The sequence below is a fragment of the Sebastes fasciatus genome, chromosome 24 (genome assembly GCF_043250625.1).
Source record: "Sebastes fasciatus isolate fSebFas1 chromosome 24, fSebFas1.pri, whole genome shotgun sequence".
In the NCBI taxonomy this organism is placed as follows: domain Eukaryota; kingdom Metazoa; phylum Chordata; class Actinopteri; order Perciformes; family Sebastidae; genus Sebastes; species Sebastes fasciatus.
Window position 1 is genome coordinate 4,384,271 of NC_133818.1, and position 18,671 is coordinate 4,402,941.

At 39.8% G+C, this 18,671-nt stretch overlaps 2 protein-coding genes across 9 annotated transcripts in view; both read right to left on the minus strand.

Annotated features, from left to right (window-relative positions):
- Positions 1-169: 169 nt before the first annotated feature.
- Positions 170-9,431, minus strand: LOC141762674 (uncharacterized). 2 transcript variants are annotated; one of them, XM_074626648.1, is made up of 18 exons: positions 9,323-9,431; positions 8,197-8,240; positions 7,985-8,087; positions 7,788-7,901; positions 7,299-7,406; positions 6,864-6,936; positions 6,562-6,769; positions 4,677-6,471; positions 3,895-4,068; positions 3,597-3,770; positions 3,301-3,474; positions 3,020-3,193; positions 2,219-2,392; positions 1,904-2,077; positions 1,444-1,617; positions 1,182-1,355; positions 951-997; positions 170-852 (listed from the first exon to the last, which is right to left on the minus strand). In XM_074626648.1, the coding sequence occupies exons 2-18, from the start codon at positions 8,213-8,215 to the stop codon at positions 323-325; spliced, it is 4,389 nt and encodes a 1,462-aa protein (XP_074482749.1). In that variant the 5' UTR covers positions 8,216-8,240; positions 9,323-9,431; the 3' UTR covers positions 170-322. The 2 variants fall into 2 exon arrangements, with proteins under 2 accessions (XP_074482749.1, XP_074482750.1); XM_074626649.1 differs by lacking the exons at positions 1,904-2,077; positions 2,219-2,392; positions 3,020-3,193.
- A 2,345-nt stretch (positions 9,432-11,776) lies between these two features.
- Positions 11,777-18,671, minus strand: part of LOC141762672 (uncharacterized) — a 38,042-nt gene continuing 31,147 nt past the window's right edge. For all 7 annotated transcript variants that reach the window (XM_074626647.1, XM_074626646.1, XM_074626644.1 and 4 more), the window contains 17 exons: positions 17,906-17,983; positions 17,691-17,726; positions 17,525-17,578; positions 17,321-17,392; positions 17,157-17,222; positions 16,876-16,909; positions 16,715-16,768; positions 16,579-16,613; positions 16,364-16,489; positions 16,132-16,279; positions 15,683-15,747; positions 15,441-15,569; positions 15,329-15,361; positions 14,653-15,240; positions 14,375-14,572; positions 14,152-14,261; positions 11,777-14,054 (listed from right to left, as the gene is read on the minus strand). In XM_074626647.1, coding sequence (XP_074482748.1) covers positions 13,841-14,054; positions 14,152-14,261; positions 14,375-14,572; positions 14,653-15,240; positions 15,329-15,361; positions 15,441-15,569; positions 15,683-15,747; positions 16,132-16,279; positions 16,364-16,489; positions 16,579-16,613; positions 16,715-16,768; positions 16,876-16,909; positions 17,157-17,222; positions 17,321-17,392; positions 17,525-17,578; positions 17,691-17,726; positions 17,906-17,983 — 2,040 coding nt within the window. In that variant the 3' untranslated portion in view covers positions 11,777-13,840. The remainder of the gene's footprint in view (positions 14,055-14,151; positions 14,262-14,374; positions 14,573-14,652; positions 15,241-15,328; positions 15,362-15,440; positions 15,570-15,682; positions 15,748-16,131; positions 16,280-16,363; positions 16,490-16,578; positions 16,614-16,714; positions 16,769-16,875; positions 16,910-17,156; positions 17,223-17,320; positions 17,393-17,524; positions 17,579-17,690; positions 17,727-17,905; positions 17,984-18,671) is intronic.

The window sequence follows — 18,671 nt, forward strand, 5'->3', positions numbered from 1 at the left end:
GTACATATTCAGTTTTTTCTTATGTATTGGACTTTTGTACACTTTTCTAAAACTATTTTTCTTGCCATTCTGTTGTATATACTTTCAAACATTGTATAAATAAATACTTAAATATATTTTTAACTGTTTTCGCAGCTGTCTGTGTGTAATGATATCAGTAATCATGTGGTATCAGTAAAGAGTAGAGCAAAGGTTTAATGTCCCTGAGGGGCTTAAAGACAGCAGTAATAATAATAAATGCAAAAAGAATACAACAATGAATAAAAAAACAGAAATGTAAAAATGTCGTCAAGCGTCAAAAAAGGTACTTGTTGTCCTGTCTTTAACACAAGGACACTGACGACTCCAACGACAAGAAACCAAAACCAGGGAGGAGGGGTTCAATGAATGCACAGTAGAAGGTGCACAGGTGGATCCGAGTGTCGGATAAAACTCTGTAGTAGGACAGAGTGCCGGCAGGCCAGTCCAGATACACTCCGACTCTGTTAGAGGCAGAGGAAGGAGACGTGAGAAGAGCTGTTCTTATATTATTGTGCCAGGCGTAGTAACATTTATCAGTTAACTCCAGACTCCATGACTTGTCATTCCACCCGAGCCTACTGCCGTCAAGGGCTCCTCTCCTCCTGAGTCCTCTGTAAGTCACGCCAATATCAACCCCTCCTTCAAAGTCCACCTCCCAGTAGCAGCGACCAGTCAGACCGGTTGTAGACAACACCTGGTAGCACCAGTCAAACCTGTCTGGGTGATCAGGATACGGCTGCTTCTCAATCGCCAGCATCACTTTTCGGTTGTTCTCAGACAGGACGACGTTTTTGTGTGCTGTGTTTGGGTCCAATGTGAGTTCACAGACATCTGACGGAGAGAAAATACACAATTCGATGAAGGTCTGCAGGTTTTGATTGAATGGATGTCAAATGGACTTAATTAGATATTCAATTTAACACACTTACACTTCATCAGACCAGGTTTCAACCACCGAACACATCCATCATCCACACTGGAGGAAGAAAACGAAGTCAGATGAAAATAACGTAAATAAACTATTTCAATTAAACACTCCCCAGACAGTTCATGCGTTTACATTAGTATAAAAATTAGCATTTAATGTGTTTAAAGCAGGAGCGTCGGTAGAGCAAAGACAGATTAATATAGAGCCCTTAATCCCTTGTATCTTCCCTTACCTGAGAGTATCCAGTCTCCATCGTGGATCCTCTTGTCCAGCAGACAACAGCTTCACTCCTGAGTCTCCTGGATGGTTGTAGCTCAGGTCCAGCTCTCTCAGATGGGACGGGTTGGACCTCAAAGCCAAGGCCAGAGCAGTGCAGCCTTCCTCTGTGATCAAACAGCCTGACAATCTACACAAATACACACAAAGTAGGGAGTTTTGTGAAAAGAAAAGCATTGTTGGATGTTTTCATTACTAGTAAAATGATAATTGCTGACCTGAGTGTTTCCAGTGCACATTGTGGACTCCTCAGTCCAGCAGAGAGCACCTTCACGCCTGAATCCTGCAGGTCGTTGTTACTCAAGTCCAGCTTTCTCAGACTGGACGACTTGCTGCTGAGAACTGATGACAACTCATGGCAGCATTTCTCTGTGAGCCTAGTTTGACTCAACCTGAAAAAAATATACATGTGTTTCAGCTTTCAGGATTTTAGATAAACTACATTTCAGCAAGGACAAAAAAAACTCTTTGCATTAACCGACTGCTTTATGGTTTGATTCTGTTAATCCTTAAAGAGTAATTACAGAAAGAAGAACACCGTTTTTAAAAATAAAAAAATGTATGAACCTGACAGAAGACGCTTTTAAAAAAAAAAAAAAAAACAGTTTATATAACCACAAACAGGCAAGACAGATTTGTTTTATACAGTTACAAAGTCGTGTTAAAATATGATCTTACCTGAGAGTTTCCAGTGTACAGTGTGGACTCCTCAGTCCAGCAGAAAGCAGCTTCACTCCTGAATCCTGCAGGTCGTTGTTACTCAGATCCAGCTCTCTCAGAGTGGACGACCTGGTGCTGAGAACTGAGGCCAGAGCTGCACAACTTCTTTCTGATAACTGACAGCCACTTAGCCTGAAGGATTTCAATCAGGAATCTTACAAATGAGAATTCGTTGATGCACAGACGATGACAGTGACTACATTAGGGCAACTGCATTGCATTAACAAGCCAAACAATTGCAGTATCACACTTCCTAAAAGGCAGAATACCGACCTGAGAGTTTCCAGGGTGCAGTGAGGACTTCCCAGTCCAGCCAACATCTGTTTCACTCCTGAATCCTGCAGGTCGTTGTTACTGAGGTCCAGATTTCTCAGACTGGAAGACTGGGAGCTGAGGACTGATGAGATCTCCTGACAGCATTTCTCTGTCAGGTTGGTTTGATTCAAACTGCCAAAAAGGAACAGACACATTTACCGTTATACTATATTTAGGAAGTCACTATGGAGGACGGAACCTGCCAAAATACATTAAATAAATAATTAAATAATAATTAAAAATAAATGAATAAATAAATGTGTCATTAAATGTAGCAAAAATAATATAAAAAATTTAAGTAGCCATTAATTAATTGATAAAATGTGACATAAATTGATATTTCTGTTTTAATTTGCTGCTTTATTTATTTATCTTTGTATTAATTCCCTTATTTATTTACTCTTCTGTTTAATTTTCCCTTTTATTTATTGATGTATTTATTTTTTATGATACAGCATTATTTTGTAATTTATAGCAAATTACTTTGCAGGCCCCCTGACAGAGTGCCACAGAGCCCTGGGGGTCCCTGGGCCCCACTTTGAGAATCACTGATTTATGCTAAGCTTCATTAACCAGCTTATTATCTAACTAAAATTTCCAAAATGTAGACTTATTCCTTTGACTCTTTTTGTGGAAATAAAGTAACCAATGGACTAAATATAAAAGACTAAAAATAATACCTTAACACAAGAAAACACAACATACAGTGTCACCATTACACAATCTTGTCGCCCCAAAACCATATAACACGAATCTAACCTGAGAGTTTGGAGTGGACAGTGTGGACTCGTCAGTGCAGCAGAAAGCAGCTTCACTCCTGAGTCCTGCAGGTCGTTGTTACTCAGATCCAGCTCTCTCAGAGTGGACGACCTGGTGCTGAGAACTGATGACAACTCTTGACAGCATTTCTCAGTGAGCCTAGTTTGACTCAACCTGGTAAAATAAAATATAAAATGAATGTGTTCAGCTTTCTGGAACATTCAGTATCTTAGTCAAATTACAACAATATCATAGTCTGAACTTGGGAAGATGTGATTTACCTGAGTGTTTCCAGTCTCCAATGCGGACACTCCTGCACAACAGAGAGCAGCTTCACTCCTGAATCCTGCAGGTCGTTGTTACTCAGATCCAGCTCTCTCAGACTAGAAGACCTGGAGCTGAGAACTGAGGCCAGAGTATCACTGCTTTTGTCTGATAAGCTGCAGCCAATCAGCCTGAGGAAGATTTTTTAATTAGTCAACTTGGATATTGAATACAAAACATGTTGTGTTATTCTTTAGGGATCAACATATATTTACTACGAGTCATTAAAGCTGACAAACTGAGTAACCCTGACCTGAGTGTGTCCAGTGCACAGTGTGGACTTTCCAGTCCAATAGAGAGCACCTTCACTCCCGAGTCCTGCAGCTCGTTGTAACTCAAGTCCAGTTCTCTCAGACTGGAGGGCTTGGTGCTGAGAACCGATGACAATTCCTGGCAGCATTTCTCTGTGAGATTGTTGTGATTCAACCTGGTAAAATCAATAGAAACATTTTAGATATTTAGCTTTCCAAAGCTGTGAGAATGAAGGATAAGGTTTGGTGTCCTAGTCAACGCTGTTAGTGTTGTATCTACCATACAGTATAAGATCTAACCTCAGCGTTTCCAGTCTACAGTGTGGATTCTCCAGACCAGCAGAAAACAGCTTCACTCCTGAGTCCTGCAGATTGTTGTTACCCAGTTCCAGCTCTCTCAGACTAGAAGACCTGGAGCTGAGAACTGATGCCAGACCTTCACAGCTCTTCTCCGACAGGTTACAGCCACTCAGCCTGAAGAAGGACACGCAACAAAAATACAGTTTCAAAATAATCATTATTCGGAGCGTCCCACGAGCGCCTCAGATGTTAGCTTTGTTGCAACCTATATTTCATTTTTTATGTAATTATATTAATATTATTTAATTATTTTTATATTCTGTTTTATTAACTCTTTTGTAAATGTGCGTTAAACAAACAGTATGCACTCTGTATCTATCCTGTGTGGGTGGCAGGACCACGGGATATAAGTAGGTGTTGGGAATCTGGTGTGTGAATTTATTTTATTCATTTATTTATTTATTATTATCATTACAATTTATTTACGTATTTATTTGTATCGATACATTTAAAAAATAATTTATTATATTTCTATTTTATAATTTTTATTCATTTATTTATATTTTTGATTTTATAATTATTATCTTATTATTTGTTTTTGAATAGTTTGTCTTTAAATTTACATTTACTATCCGTTATATTTAATATTATTTTATTTGTTGTGGTTTAGATTGTTGTAGTCTTTTTTCTTAAGGAAACAATAAACAGCATGATTAAAAATAATAATAATAATAATCATTATGTGGTAGGAATGAATGGCTTTCTGTCTTCTTTAAACTTACAGGGACTTCTTGGAAGCTTTGACCACTGGTAGCAGCCTCAGAAGACCCTCCTCAGTTGCAGAGTATTTCTTCAGGTCAAACACATCCAGGTCTTTTTCTGATGACAGCAAGATGAAGGCCAGCGCTGACCACTGAGCAGGAGACAGTTGGACTGTGGAGAGACGTCCTGAACTCAGGTACTGCTGGATCTCCTCCAGTAGAGAGGAATCATTCAGCTCATTCAGACAGTGGAACAGATTGATGCTTCTCTCCGGAGACAGGTTCCTCCTGATTACGCTTTTGACGTACTGGACTGCGTCCTGATTGGTATGTGAGCTGTTTCCTGCGTGCGTCATCAGGCCTTTTAGGAGGGTCTGATTGGTCTGCAGTGAAAGACCCAGGAGGAAGCGGAGGAACAGATCCAGGTGTCCATTTGGACTCTGTAAAGCCATGTCCACAGCACTTTGGAAGAGGTGTGATAGCTTAGATTTGTCCTGTAATACTTTAGACCACCAGGTTTTTGATGGAGTCAGCAGATTGACGCCAGAGTTGGTAAATGTCAGAAAGACATACAGACCAGCCAGAAACTCTTGAACGCTCAGGTGAACGAAGCAGAACACCTTCTCCTCATTCAACCCTCTCTCCTCTTTAAAGATCTGTGTGAACAATCCCGAGTACACCGACGCCGCCGTGACGTTGATGCCACAGTCTGCGAGGTCGGATTCATAGAAGATCAAGTTGCCTTTCTGCAGCTGCTCAAACGCCAGTTTCCCCAGAGACAAAACCATCTCCCTGCTCCCTGGGTTCCAGCGTGGATCCGTCTCAGCTCCGACATGATACTTGACGGTCCACAGTTTGGCTTGAACCAGCAGGAAGTGGATGTACATCTCAGTCAGGGTCTTGGGCAGCTCTCCTCCCTCTCTGGTCGTCAACACCTCCTCCAGAACTGTAGACGTGATCCAGCAGAAGACCGGGATGTGGCACATGATGTGGAGGCTTCGTGATGTCTTGATGTGGGAGATGATTCTGTTTGCTTGCTCCTCGTCTTTGAATCTCTTCCCAAAGTACTCGTCCTTCTGTGGGTTGGTGAACCCTCTGACCTCTGTCACCATGTCAACACACTCAGGAGGGATCTGATTGGCTGCTGCGGGTCGTGTGGTTATCCAGAGTCGAGCAGAGGGAAGCAGGTTCCCCCTGATGAGGTTTGTCAGCAGCACATCCACTGAGGTGGACTCTGTGACATCTAACAGGATCTCGTTTTTGTGGAAGTCCAGAGGAAGTCGACACTCGTCCAGACCGTCAAAGATGAAGACGACCTTGAACTCTTCAAACCTGCAGACTCCCGCGTCTTTGGTTTCACCAAAGAAGTGATGAACAAGTTTCACCAAGCTGTATTTTTTCCCTATCAACAGATTCAACTCTCTGAAAGTGAATGGAAATATGAACTGTATGTCCTGGTTGGCTTTGTCTTCAGCCCAGTCCAGAGTGAACTTCTGTGTTAAGACTGTTTTCCCGATGCCAGCCACTCCCTTTGTCAGCACTGTTCTGATTGGTCCATCTCTTCCAGGTGAAGGTTTAAAGATGTCTTCGCATTTGATTGTCGTGTCTGGTCTGGCTGGCTTCCTAGCTGCTGTTTCAATCTGTCTGACTTCATGTTCATCATTGACCTCTGCAGTCCCTCCTTCTGTGATGTAGAGCTCTGTGTAGATCTCATTCAGGAGGGTTGGGGTTCCTGTTTTAGCGATCCCCTCAAACACACACTGGAACTTCTGCTTAAAACTAGATTTGAGTTTTCGTTGGCAAGCCGCCGGAGATTCTGCATGAACAAAAAACACTAGTAAGTGGATGCTACAACAGATATGGACCTTCCTTTTCCATTGTGTTAAAGCCGTAATAATCATCTTACTGCTCTGCAGAGAGTCAGCCAGCTCATCCTGCTTTAATCTCCTCAGGAAGTACAGCACAACTTTCACAAATGCCTCTCTGCTGCTCCTCATATCTTCCTCCTCCTCCTCGCTGTCCAGCACCTTGTCATCTGAACGCTCTGAACTCAGAACCTTCTGCATCGTCTTCAGCTCCTTCTTCACAAAACTGATGATGTTCTCCTCAAGCAGCTGGAAAATTATTTATATATATAAACTTAATTTGCAAAGTGGACTTGTACAAAAAAATGTGACTGTAGTAGTAGTTGCTTGTGCATGTACACACCATGAATATGGAGTCTGTTTGATCTTCCAGAGCGGACTGACCAATGTGAACATCTGACTTCTCCTGTTGTAGTCTGTGGAGGAAAACACACCGCAGCAAATATTCATTTATTCTGATAGTGGTTGCTGGTCTACCGCTGCAACGATCAGCTGGTTTCTTTGGTGTTTTAAAGGGTTAGTTTGGATTCGCCAAAGTCACACAATAACACAAACTAACAGTAGACCAGCAACTCCCGTGTTCTGTGAGTTAAAATTACTGTTTTTTCAATGGAGTCTGGTGGCTTTGAAGAGAGCATATATATATGCTATTCTCAGATTCAGAAAAAAGCCCAAATTAGACAAAAACAGACGCACTGATTTACATACTGATTCTCTTATTATTAATACATTATTTAAATGGCTTTGTTAATGCTCACAAAGTAAAATGTCGACTTACTCTGTTTCAGAAGAACGTTGTTTCTGAAAAGCAAAAGGTGGCTCCATTGACTGGTTGCTCTTCATGGACACACAGCTGGATACAGGGGAGGCTGGTCTCTCCTCGATCCTGACAGAGACAAACAATTGACAAAAGAAAGGTGGATTCCCTCTAAAAAATTGCTTTGTTAAAGGGTAATTTTGCTATTTTTCAACCTGGACCATATTTTCCCATTATGATGTCAGACACTTATAATAGCAATCAGAGCCTGTCATGGCAAAAACAAGAGCTTTTAGTGGACGTAAATGACGGTGCCAGCTTGCCCCAATAGCCCCACATTGCAGCCTGTGAGCGGCTGCCGTCTACAGTGTTCTTCCTCGATACTGGACCATTTTCAGAAATTGTTGTTCCCATTAGTCAGTTAGACACAAAAACATGACAAAATACAGACTGCAAAATACCAAAGTTACCCTTTAATGCTTACATAGTAGCTACACAATGCCGACTTACTCTGTTTCAGAACAACGTTGTTTTTGAAAAGCAAAAGGTGGCTCCATTGACTGGTTGCTCTTCATGGACACACAGCTGAATACAGGGGAGGCTGGTCTCTCCTGCTGCTCTGGGCTTTAACACAGAGTTTTACAGTTAATAATAATGTATGCAAAATGAGTTTAGACAGTGATGAACAGTTAAGATCCTTGTCTCACCTCTGAGCTTTGGTCCAGCTGTCATGTTCCCCATGTGGAGTCGTTTTGGAGGTGAGGACTCCCTCATCTCTCCCTTCAGGTAGATCCATAGTAGAGCTCACACCTTCGCACAAACATCAGTCAGTCAGACTGAAAGTGAAACTAACAATACTCCACAATTCTGGCTTATGCATCTATTCAACTTTTATTACAATCCCTTGGAAGATGCCTACCTGCTGAATTAACATCCATCTCAAATCACAAACATTTTCTTGATCTGTAGAAGACACATTGAGAGGGATGTATAATATATAATAAAAAATAAAAACATAAATAAATAAAAGGGAAAATTAAACAGAGTAAATAAATAAGGGAATTAATACAAAAATAAATAAATAAACAAGCAAATTAAACAGAGATATCCATTTCTGCCACATTTTATTAATTAATAATAAAATAATTTATGATAATAATCATCGTTAATAGTTATTGTTAATGTGTTCAGAAGCCTAAAAACACTGTTGAAGTGTAACTAAGTACATTTACTAGTAAGTAAGAACTGAGATACTTGTACTTTACCTATAGTTTCTGATATTTATACTTCTACTCCACCACATTTCAGAGTAAATGTTGTATTTTTTACTGTATTTGACAGCTGTAGTTACAATCATCTTGTATTAAGTAATGCATCAGCATTGATAATAAAATAGATAATAAAAATACAATATTCAACAGTGACAAAGGTCATTCTGCTGCATAATCCATACTTCTATAGTCACTTTACCTTTATTTACTTTACATATTGTTTTACACAGATTTACTACTTCTCTATATACTACATTGTTTACACCTATATCTTTTTAATACTTCTCATTATTAACATATTACACATTCCTGTTAATATTCAGTTTTCTCATCTGAAATACTGTCGTAAACAAAATTACAAATTTACACTATTTTATATTTACTTATGTTTATATTTATTTTAACTATACTATTTTATGCCTTAGATTATCATTTTGCATTTGCTGATAATACATCTTTACTTTTTTTACAGATATTCAATTCAAAGATATTCAACTTTTAGTAGTTGTAATGCAGTATTTTTATATTGTGGTGTATCTAAATACTTCTTCAACTACTGTCTGAAAGTGCCAGCATCTTGTGCAGTACAACCACATACTGTTCTGACTCAATATGCTCATACAGGAAACACTGTACCGTTATTGTAGCTTATTAAACACCTTTATGTTCATGTAAATTAGAAACTGTTAATAAAAGCTTTTGAACTGAGGCACATTTAATAATAACAGGCTGTAAAACACAACAAATAATGAAAGAAGATAGTCAGATACTGACCTTTTCCATGGTGAAAACATCTGCGTCGCACCAAAGTGAAACTTACCTCGACTTCAACTGGGAAATTAAAAAAAAACTTGAAGAGGAAACCAACCAAAAACACAGAATATTAGAGGAAATAGAAGAGAAAAAAAAGTCAAATCCGGCTCAATCAGTCTTGTGACACTGAATAGTCGGAGTCCAGCGCCACACCCAGGTGTTTTAATGTAAGAAAAGGTGTGTCAAATGTTTTCACTGCAGCGTCAGAGGTGACGTCAGTGGGCCATTCAGAGTTGAATTTAGAAAGTACTATGAGATTTTGTATTGATGTGCAAATCTAGAATGTCAAAATGTTTTATTATATTTTATTATATTATATTATATTTTTACATAAATATACATAAAATGAAATGGACTAATAGAAAACCAAACTTCACCAAGTCATCAATTAATTCCCTTGGCACTTTGTCTCCTCTTTTTGTTCTTGTAACTTGTTTATGTGATTCTTGTTGTCTTACTTATCAATAAAGTTTGAAAAAAAAAAAGTACTAGGAGTCTATCCAAATGATAAACAATAAGAAATGTGTTCATATACTTAATTTGCAACAGGATTTTTTTTGGGAGGGAGAAATGTGATTTATTGCATTCCTTCTCTGTAAGTTATGTATATAATTTATATTATAGTCTTTTTTCCTTTCTCACATTTTTATTATAATCATCATTTATTATTATTATTATAATCATTAATTATAATTTTTCGTTGTTTATTTTAATAATATATTTATCATTATTATTATTATTATTTTTTTAGTTTCTTATAATTACCATATGTGCTGTAAGTATGATTCTCCGTTTTGTCATAATTGTCACACATTGTGATAGATGACTTCTACTATAAAGAAATTAGGGGGGAAAAAAGGTGACATCAGTGGCCTACTTTTTAAATTCAGGGTTTAAATTTGACTACTTTCAGCCAGTTATAAAAAATAAAAGATTCAGTATTTCTCCACCACAATTTGAGGTAATTCCACCTTTTAAAATCCTATTTTAATTTTTTGAAAAGGCAACATTTTGACACATTAAATTAAAAATGGCTGACTTCCTGTTGAGTTTTGGGCATACCTCCAAGAGGCTTTTTTGTGCGTCTCCACATGTTACATCTGTCTGCCAAATTTCATACATGTAGGTGAAACCGGAGCGAGGGGCTCAATTTTTCCAGCTTTCTAGGGGACACAAGCGAGCCATTTTGAAACACCCGAGCCCCGAGCCCCTTAAAATATCAATATTTTCACTGCGTCTGATAAGTCTGCCAAGTTTAACAACTTTTTGAGCATGTTAAGGCCTTCAAAAAGGCAATGCATTCGAGAGAAGAAACACTAGTTTCAATAAGGGCCATTGTTGGCCCTAACTACCTATATTTGGCAATCCTGCATGACACACACCGAGAGACTTCCTCTTTCTTTTATCTTTTTCCATCTCTTTCTTCCGTATATTTTATTTGCAATGACGTATTTAACGGTTTATTCATTTCCGTTGTTCTTCAGCAGATGACCTGTCATCCAGTTACAGTTTCCCATTTTGCCTTGAACAGGAAGGGCTCAGAATGACAAGTTCATCCGTATGGAAGTGGAGTTTGAGTCATAGCAGAGCTTTAAACATGTGATCAGTATCTGACACATGATGCTTTGATAGATTTAACTATAAAGTTGGTAAAATCAGCTCCACCTCAACTAGTTACATAAACAAATATTGTGTAGTCTACATGTTAATGCATCAGTAATGAAGATCCAATGATATATTAATACAATAGGATACTGATAGGAGTCATTCTTCATAATCACTAATGCATTTTGTTGGTAACACTTCTCTTTAAGTGAACATTTTTAGTTGTTTTCCAGTAGTTTTTCCTTTGGGAATTGTTTTAATGAGGTCATTCCATGAAGTTGTTGTTAGATTGCAGAATGAAACTGCTTCAGTAAATGTTTTAAACCTCCTGCCAATGAGCAGACATCAATCCATGTCATAGTTTCTGGCATGAGCTAAAAGGTAGGGACAGTAGGGTTAAAATGTACTTTACCTAAACTTGGCCTTCGTTTAAAGTCTGGTAACATGTAGCTGCAGCTCCAAGGCATCCTAACAACCAATGCATGAGGGAAACTGTTGAAAAAATTGAGCAGCAGCTGTGCAGGCAGGCAGCTGATAACAAGAACAGCTAGGAGATCATCAGAGAGACGAGCTGGAAAATAACAGAACACACGAGACAATCTGAGTTAGAGGAGACGATGGAGGTGTCTCATGATATTCTGCTTCCTCACGGAGGGAGATGCACAACACGTTCCTCTCTCTTGAGCGTGAAGAGACCTGCTACTTCTTCCACTAGTCTTGATACAGAATGTTTTTGGCCTCTTTATTTAAATAGAAATGCATTTTGCAATTCAATGTGCAAAGTGGCACAACATCACCTGAGAACGTCACTCACAATTTCCACACAAGTTTATTCAATGAGATGCAGCATTTCAAAATGTTGCTCACACACAAGGAGAAAAAACAGATAATAATACAAATCTTACTGCAGTTGTTATGGCACATGAAAACGTCACTATATTCTCCACTTTAGACCGAAACTAATGAATGATGATGTTTGATGAATGTCTTGTATAAAAGCAAAAAAACAAATCAACAGTGCATAGACAAACATTTATGGCTGAATCCTCTCCAGATATCTGTATGTGCACAAACTCATCATTATTACATTACACATCTTTGTGTGTATATTTGGAAATGTTGTCATTCTTTGTGAAAGCATTCACGTCACACATTATACTAGAAAATGCACGGTTTATAAAAAATAAATATCCCTTTGTTACTGCTAAAAATCTGATTTTTTTCCCATGTAAGACAGTCGCAAAATAAAAAAAAGGCTATTACTCAAGTGCTGTGGGTTACAGATAACATCAGTGTAAAGCAAAAGAAGTTAAAAAAACAACATACATTTCATATACAATAACGTTTATTTTGCTCTTGAGTATTTCAATTACTCAGTTTTCCACTCCAGCACCGACAAATACTGCAAGTGAATGTGGTATTTTAACTACAGGAAACATTGTTTAATATCATTATATTAACACTGCTGTTCAGGCGCATTAATATTTTGAGGGGTTGTTTTTGGTTAAATGAACACAGTGATCACAGTGGTTTATCCCTCTCTGAGATAAATTTAGTTTCTCTAGTCTAGACGGATGGACAAGAAAGAGAGGATTTGCTGTTGTGTGACAAATCTTGCCAGATACCCATAATCCATTATTAAATTTTCCAAGATCACAGGATTGAAAATGACAATATAAAAGCGACATGTCTTTCTAAAATTAGCCCCAACTTGTGTCTCTTGTGTATTACCATTATATTACAGTAACAGTCAGACCATATCATGAAATATCCAACACGTTCTCATCCCAACGAGTCACCCCTAGGCATCACTTTCTAACGTTCTGGGTAGCAAATTAAGACGCTCCACTACTGTCGCAGTTAACACAAAAACACTTGCTCAGGTTGAGGAAAAAACATCAACATTACTATGTTTGTAAAGTGAAAATGTTTGGTCTACATTGTACTTACCTGAAAGCCCGGTGCGTCTCATACCGGCGCTAAAGGGTGCCTTGTGCGTCGGTATCTAACGCCGAGAGTCATGACAAAGTATTTGACGCCCTGGGAATGAGAACGGGCTGAAATACCAGGAGAGTTGTTTAACAGCACAGTTTTGAGAGAATATTTCCAAATATCCTCAAAGACTCTCCTTCTGAAGGGAAAAATAAGCGAGCTGCACTTCGCTGCTGTTTGATGTGATTTCAGCGTGATTATGAAAGAAAAAAATGGTAAAATAAAACATTTTTATGGTGCATTGAATTAAAATGTTTCCATCCAGATAGTTAGAAGAGTCTTTGAGGGTTTTGGAAATTCCTTCAAAACAGCAAAATGTCATGTTAAACCTTTAAATTCTTTGGGAAAAACACGTTTATAGCTCTGTGACTCGAATGTAATGGTATAATACATGAGAGGCACAACCTGGGGGAATGCAGATCCTGTGACTCTGTTACTTTGGATAATTCATCCACCACACTGTAAACAGTTTACTTTCTACGAAGGAATAGTCCCTATGAAATCAATCTGTGTGTTCTGTGTGTTCTGCAGCAAGCATGCTTATTCAATGTTTATATCAACATTATAGCGACTGCTAGCGGACAAGTCACAAAAAGCAAGGAAATGAACCGTTCACATACAACAAAGCTGCTCTTTTGGAAACACACTTTAAAGGTGTGTTCTTCCAATTTTGGCTGCCGGAGGGTGTGTTACTGTTTGTCACCTGAGCTTAACTTAGGTTGTGGAATCATCCTGTAAAGCACCATATAGGAGGGGTTAACACACATAAACTAATTAATCATAAGAAAAACACTTATTTACAATAGATATAAAAGTGTGTGTGGACTTTGGGGTTTGTCCAGTGTCGTGTGTGCATGTATGTGTGCGTCTATGCGTGTGTGTTTATCTCTTGGCGTGGCTGACGTAGCTGTTCTCGATGCACAGCACCACGTAGGAGCTGGAGCAGCTGCTGGAGCTCTGCTGGAGCAGGCTGCCGCTCTGCAGCGACGACGCCATGCCCGTCACCGCCCGGTCGCCCACGCGCCACGCCTCGCAGAAGCCGTCGACGTGCCCCTGCCCGGCGCCGGTTGACCCGTGCCAGATCATCTTCTCTGGCCTGGGATTAAAACAGAAAGGGTGGCATGAATAGAGGAAGTTTTGGTGACTTTTTAACACTTATTTTTTTGTTTTTTTCTCCATTTGATTTGGCTCACCATGTGCTGTCATTGAGAACGTCTTTTCCATCAAAGGAGTAGATCGGCAAGTTGTCCTTTATCCTGCCGTCATTGAAGATGGCGTCCCAGTTGTCAAACAGAACCTCGTCCTGACAAAGACAAGACAACACAATTAGTACAAAGATCTGCTGATGACGAGATGACTGGTAGGCAGATTTTGTTGTTATGGACCCGCCCTTCAAATGATTGAAGAACCTCTGACCTTCAGGTTGATTATTGGCACGCGGTCCCTGTCGGCCTTGCGGACAATGCTTTGCAGATCCTGGAGTTTGGCGGACAGGAAGGCGCGGAAAGTTCCCTTCATCCCGATGGCCTGAGCCTGAGTGAAGCACATATAGTCTGCACCGCGGATGCCCCGCATGGCGCCGCTCTGAGGGGCGTTCAGGGCGATGACGTGGAGCTGCGGGAACACCAACATGCTCAGTAGTTATATTTCATTTTAAAATGTGAGTTTGATGTTTTAAATGTGGCCTCTCTTACCCCTGGACCTGAGGTGTGATGGTGGACTGGAGTCTGGGTCACAGGAGGAAGATGAGGTCTTCGCTGAACGTCTGGGTACACAGGAGGAGGAGGTGGTCTTCGCTGATGAGTGACTGCGTAGCGAGTGTCTGGGTACTCAGGGCGTTCATGGGCGGTGTGGTCAGGAGTCCTACCGTCTGGTTGATTCAGCCGGTCTGAATAACTTGGAAACCTGGGATCTGTGGGTGCTGGGAACCGCGGATCCGGCTGATATCGCGTGTCAGGTTGGTATCGGGGATCAGAGTGGGTTGGGTATCTTGGGTCCGGGTGAGTTGGCTGATTATGCGGGTCTTGGTGTGTGTTGTGATGATGCTGGTCTGGGTGTGTGTTGTGATGATGCTGGTCTGGGTGTGTGGCGTGACGATCCTGGTCTGGGTGTGTGTTGTGACGATCCTGGTCTGGGTGTGTGGCGTGACGATCCTGGTCTGGGTGTGTGTTGTGATGATGCTGGTCTGGGTGTCTGGCGTGATGATCCTGGTCTGGGTGTGACTGATGGTCTGGGTAGTAAGGGACGACCGGTGGCGGCTCCACAGCTGCAACCTCATTACTCTGAAAACAATGTGCATGATATGTTTAATGTTCAAACAGGACACATTATATGTTCAGAAGAGGAGAAAAAAGGAGAAGTTGCACTCACATCCACGCTGGGCAACGCAATGTAGCTCCCGAGCTGAAACAATAAAAGACAACTGCATAAATATACACAAGAAGTACTTTTATATCTCTCCTGCTGATTTAAAATACTTCACCTGGACTTGACGAATTCCATCTCGGACCCGTAAGTAGAGATCTGTTTCTTCTATAACGTACACCAGAGAGCCCTCAGGTTGTCTCCTAGCAGTGGCTCTCATGGTGTCATAAGACCTCAACACCGTCACCTACAAACACAAAAACACTCTTAAAGTAATCCAAGCTATTGTCCTGCAGCTATAATGACAGCGGTATTTCTATTTCATGATATATTGTTAGATAATAAGGAAGGTTTTCTCACCCCAGATGTGTGTCCAGGTGGTCCAGGTGTTCCAGGTGGTCCCGGCGGTCCAGGAATATTGATAGCTGTCAATCAAATGGGGGGTTACATGACTGAACACAGACTAAAGTATAGTGGTACTTAGTGAAAAACAAACATGTTCGGTGTTTGTCGTTTCAATCGCAACCGCTGCAGCTTCCTCGCCCGTCATTTTCACAAGTTTGAAATTGGTCCCCTTCCGCTACGTAACCACGACGGCGACCGTTTAGGGTGAGAAGTGTCAACGTTTTGACAGTTTTGAGTACAACATCCGGGTACTTAGAGAGCACTGCATTTTACCATACTTGTGTGAACGCACTTGTGCACTCAGAATAGTAAGTGTAAGTACGCAAATTGAGACATCAGTGTTTGGTTTGTCCGTTCTGGGCTACTGTAGAAACATGGCGGATGTGTTTGTGGTTATAACTCACTCTGTGTGCCCCTGTGAGCTCCAGGTAAGGCTGCTCCTGGAGGTCCAGGCGGTCCTGGTGGTCCAGGTTGCCCATCATAACCTCTTCCTGGCTGACCAGATGGCCCCTGAGGGCCTGGTGGGCCACTGATGGAGTCGCCTCTTGGGCCCTGACGGGACAAGGACAGAAAAGTGTTTAGATTTTGACTTATTTGAGCATGAACTGATTTATGTTTTTGACAGTGGGATCTTACAGGAGGTCCAGGTGCTCCTGGGGATCCGACTCCACTCCCTCCGTTGCGGGGGTCATAATATCCTCCAGCTGGTTCTCCTTTCTCTCCTTTGTAACCCTGAAGGCCTGTTTCACCTTTCAACTCATTCTGGACACATTAAGAAACATCCAAGACATATGAACAAACATTATACTGATGCTTATAGTTTAACCATAAACCACAAAGATGAGCCTTACCCTTAAAGTGTAAAGGTCAACGGTCGACCCGGCACCTGGATCAGAAACAAAATGCTTTGAATTTGTCTACACATCAAAAACATAATTTACTTTTCAGCTTTTCCGTCACGTATGTGCATAGATGAAGTGTTGCTACCTGTAATTTCAACTGTCCCTGGTAGTCCTCGATCACCTTTCTCTCCTTTAACAGCTATAAACAAGAGGAACGGTGTGTTAACAGGCGAGCAGTTTCCACCCGTTTACGGTCCTTTAAACTTTTCTTTCACCCATTGCACTTGAAATATGAAGTGAAGTTACCTGGGTAATATCTGGAGTAATCAGTATCAATTCCCTGAAATAAAAACAAAGATTATTATTCACATTCGGAAGTAGAAACATTTAAGTAAAGCTACTACGAGGAACTTTTGTGTTGATTTTGGCGCCCCCTGTGGACAGAAGCGGTAGTGTTTCACCAGACTTCCTTTATAAAACCTCTCATTTTACTGCAGCAGGGTCTGACAGTCTGATAATGATTAAATGTGAATCACTCAACTTTCTAATTGAACAGGACACACTAAATGTTTCATGTGTCGACTCACTCTGTTTCTGTCGCTGGGATCAGAAGGTCCAGGAGGTCCAGGGGGGCCCGGTGGACCTGGAGGACCCTGGAGGACAAAACAACAAATATTGATTACTGTGTGTAATAAAAGCAAAGTAAATAGACTCTGGGACTTTTAAATAAGACAAAATCTGTGATACTCACAGGGTAACTAGATCCAAATCCAGTGCCCGAATCTCCCCTCTCTCCTCTGGCGCCGTTCAGCCCCGGTCGACCCTACAATAAAACCCATTCAGAATCATATTCAAGTCATTTTGTCATAAAATATGAACAAGATTGAAGCCCCTATGTGTATTAATTAAACATATCTGACTTTGTGGACACCTTTTAAACATGAAATCTACTTACTGGTCTACCTGGAAACCCGATATCTCCCTTCTGGCCTGCAGTTCCATAAGGACCCTGGAGAAACAATTAATCATGCAGGTTTATTATACTGAGTCTGTGGTGTTTGTTAATGTATGTAATATCAGAAAAACACTGAAAATGTGGTAAATATAAATACGGTACGCACTGGAGGTCCCTCAGGTCCAGGGGGTCCACTATCGCCCTGTAAATTAATACACATCACACTGACAATTTAGGCAAGAACTTGACTTATTTAGATGCTAAATTCCTGGATCTTAAAAGCCTAAGCAGGACAGAAAGAAAGTTTGTTTGAGCTGTGATAGAAGAATGGTGTGTTGCATCCTCATAGCTCGTTATCTGATCATTCATTAAGGTTTTTACCGGCCGTCCTGCCAGACCACCGAGGTACTGAGGTCTCCCATCAGGCCCCATGATGATACCAGGCTCTCCTTTCTCCCCCTGAACACAACAACATGTTTAACTCAAACCACCGCTGGAACAAAACGGGAGAGACACAGATACGAAGAAATACTAACATACTCAGATAACAAATTACAGTTTTGTGCTGCATAACATTTGTAAGGCAATATATCATCATGCTTTTCCTTGCAATCTCTCAATATCCGCCATAAAGTTGCAGAAAAAATTTCTTTATCTGTTTGCTAGATGGATAAATAGAGAGAAAAAGTCATTAAGTTGAGATAGTAAGATGTCTAAATATTTTATATTATTTATTTATATTTAATAAAATATGCATATCTTAATAGAACAAAATATTCAAATTAAATCTTATAAATAAATAAATAATAAAATAATAAAATAATAAAATAATAAAATAAATAAAATATAACTCAAAATTACGAGAAAGTTTAGTCATGAATCTGAACTGTCAGGAATTTTAAAAATATATAATTCATATTAAATAAATTAAAATCTGGCAAATTAAATCGACAAAATGATATAACAAAATACTCAAATTATATCTTAAAAATAAAAAAATAATAAATAAATATATAAATAATAAAAAAATAAAAAAATAATTAAATAATTAAATAAATAAAATATAACTCAAAATTACAAGATAGTTTAGTCACGAATCTGAGCTGTCAGGAATTTAAGAAACATATAATTCATATTAAAGAAATTA

Bases quoted from the DNA above. Each gene is read 5' to 3' on its own strand.
- LOC141762674 (XM_074626648.1), bottom strand. The intron at 1,618-1,903 runs GTAAGATCATAT...TATTTTTTTCAG, and splicing joins TGTACACTGGAAACTCTCAG to GTTGAGTCAAACTAGGCTCA. The intron at 1,356-1,443 runs GTCAGCAATTAT...GTATTTGTGTAG, and splicing joins TGTGCACTGGAAACACTCAG to ATTGTCAGGCTGTTTGATCA.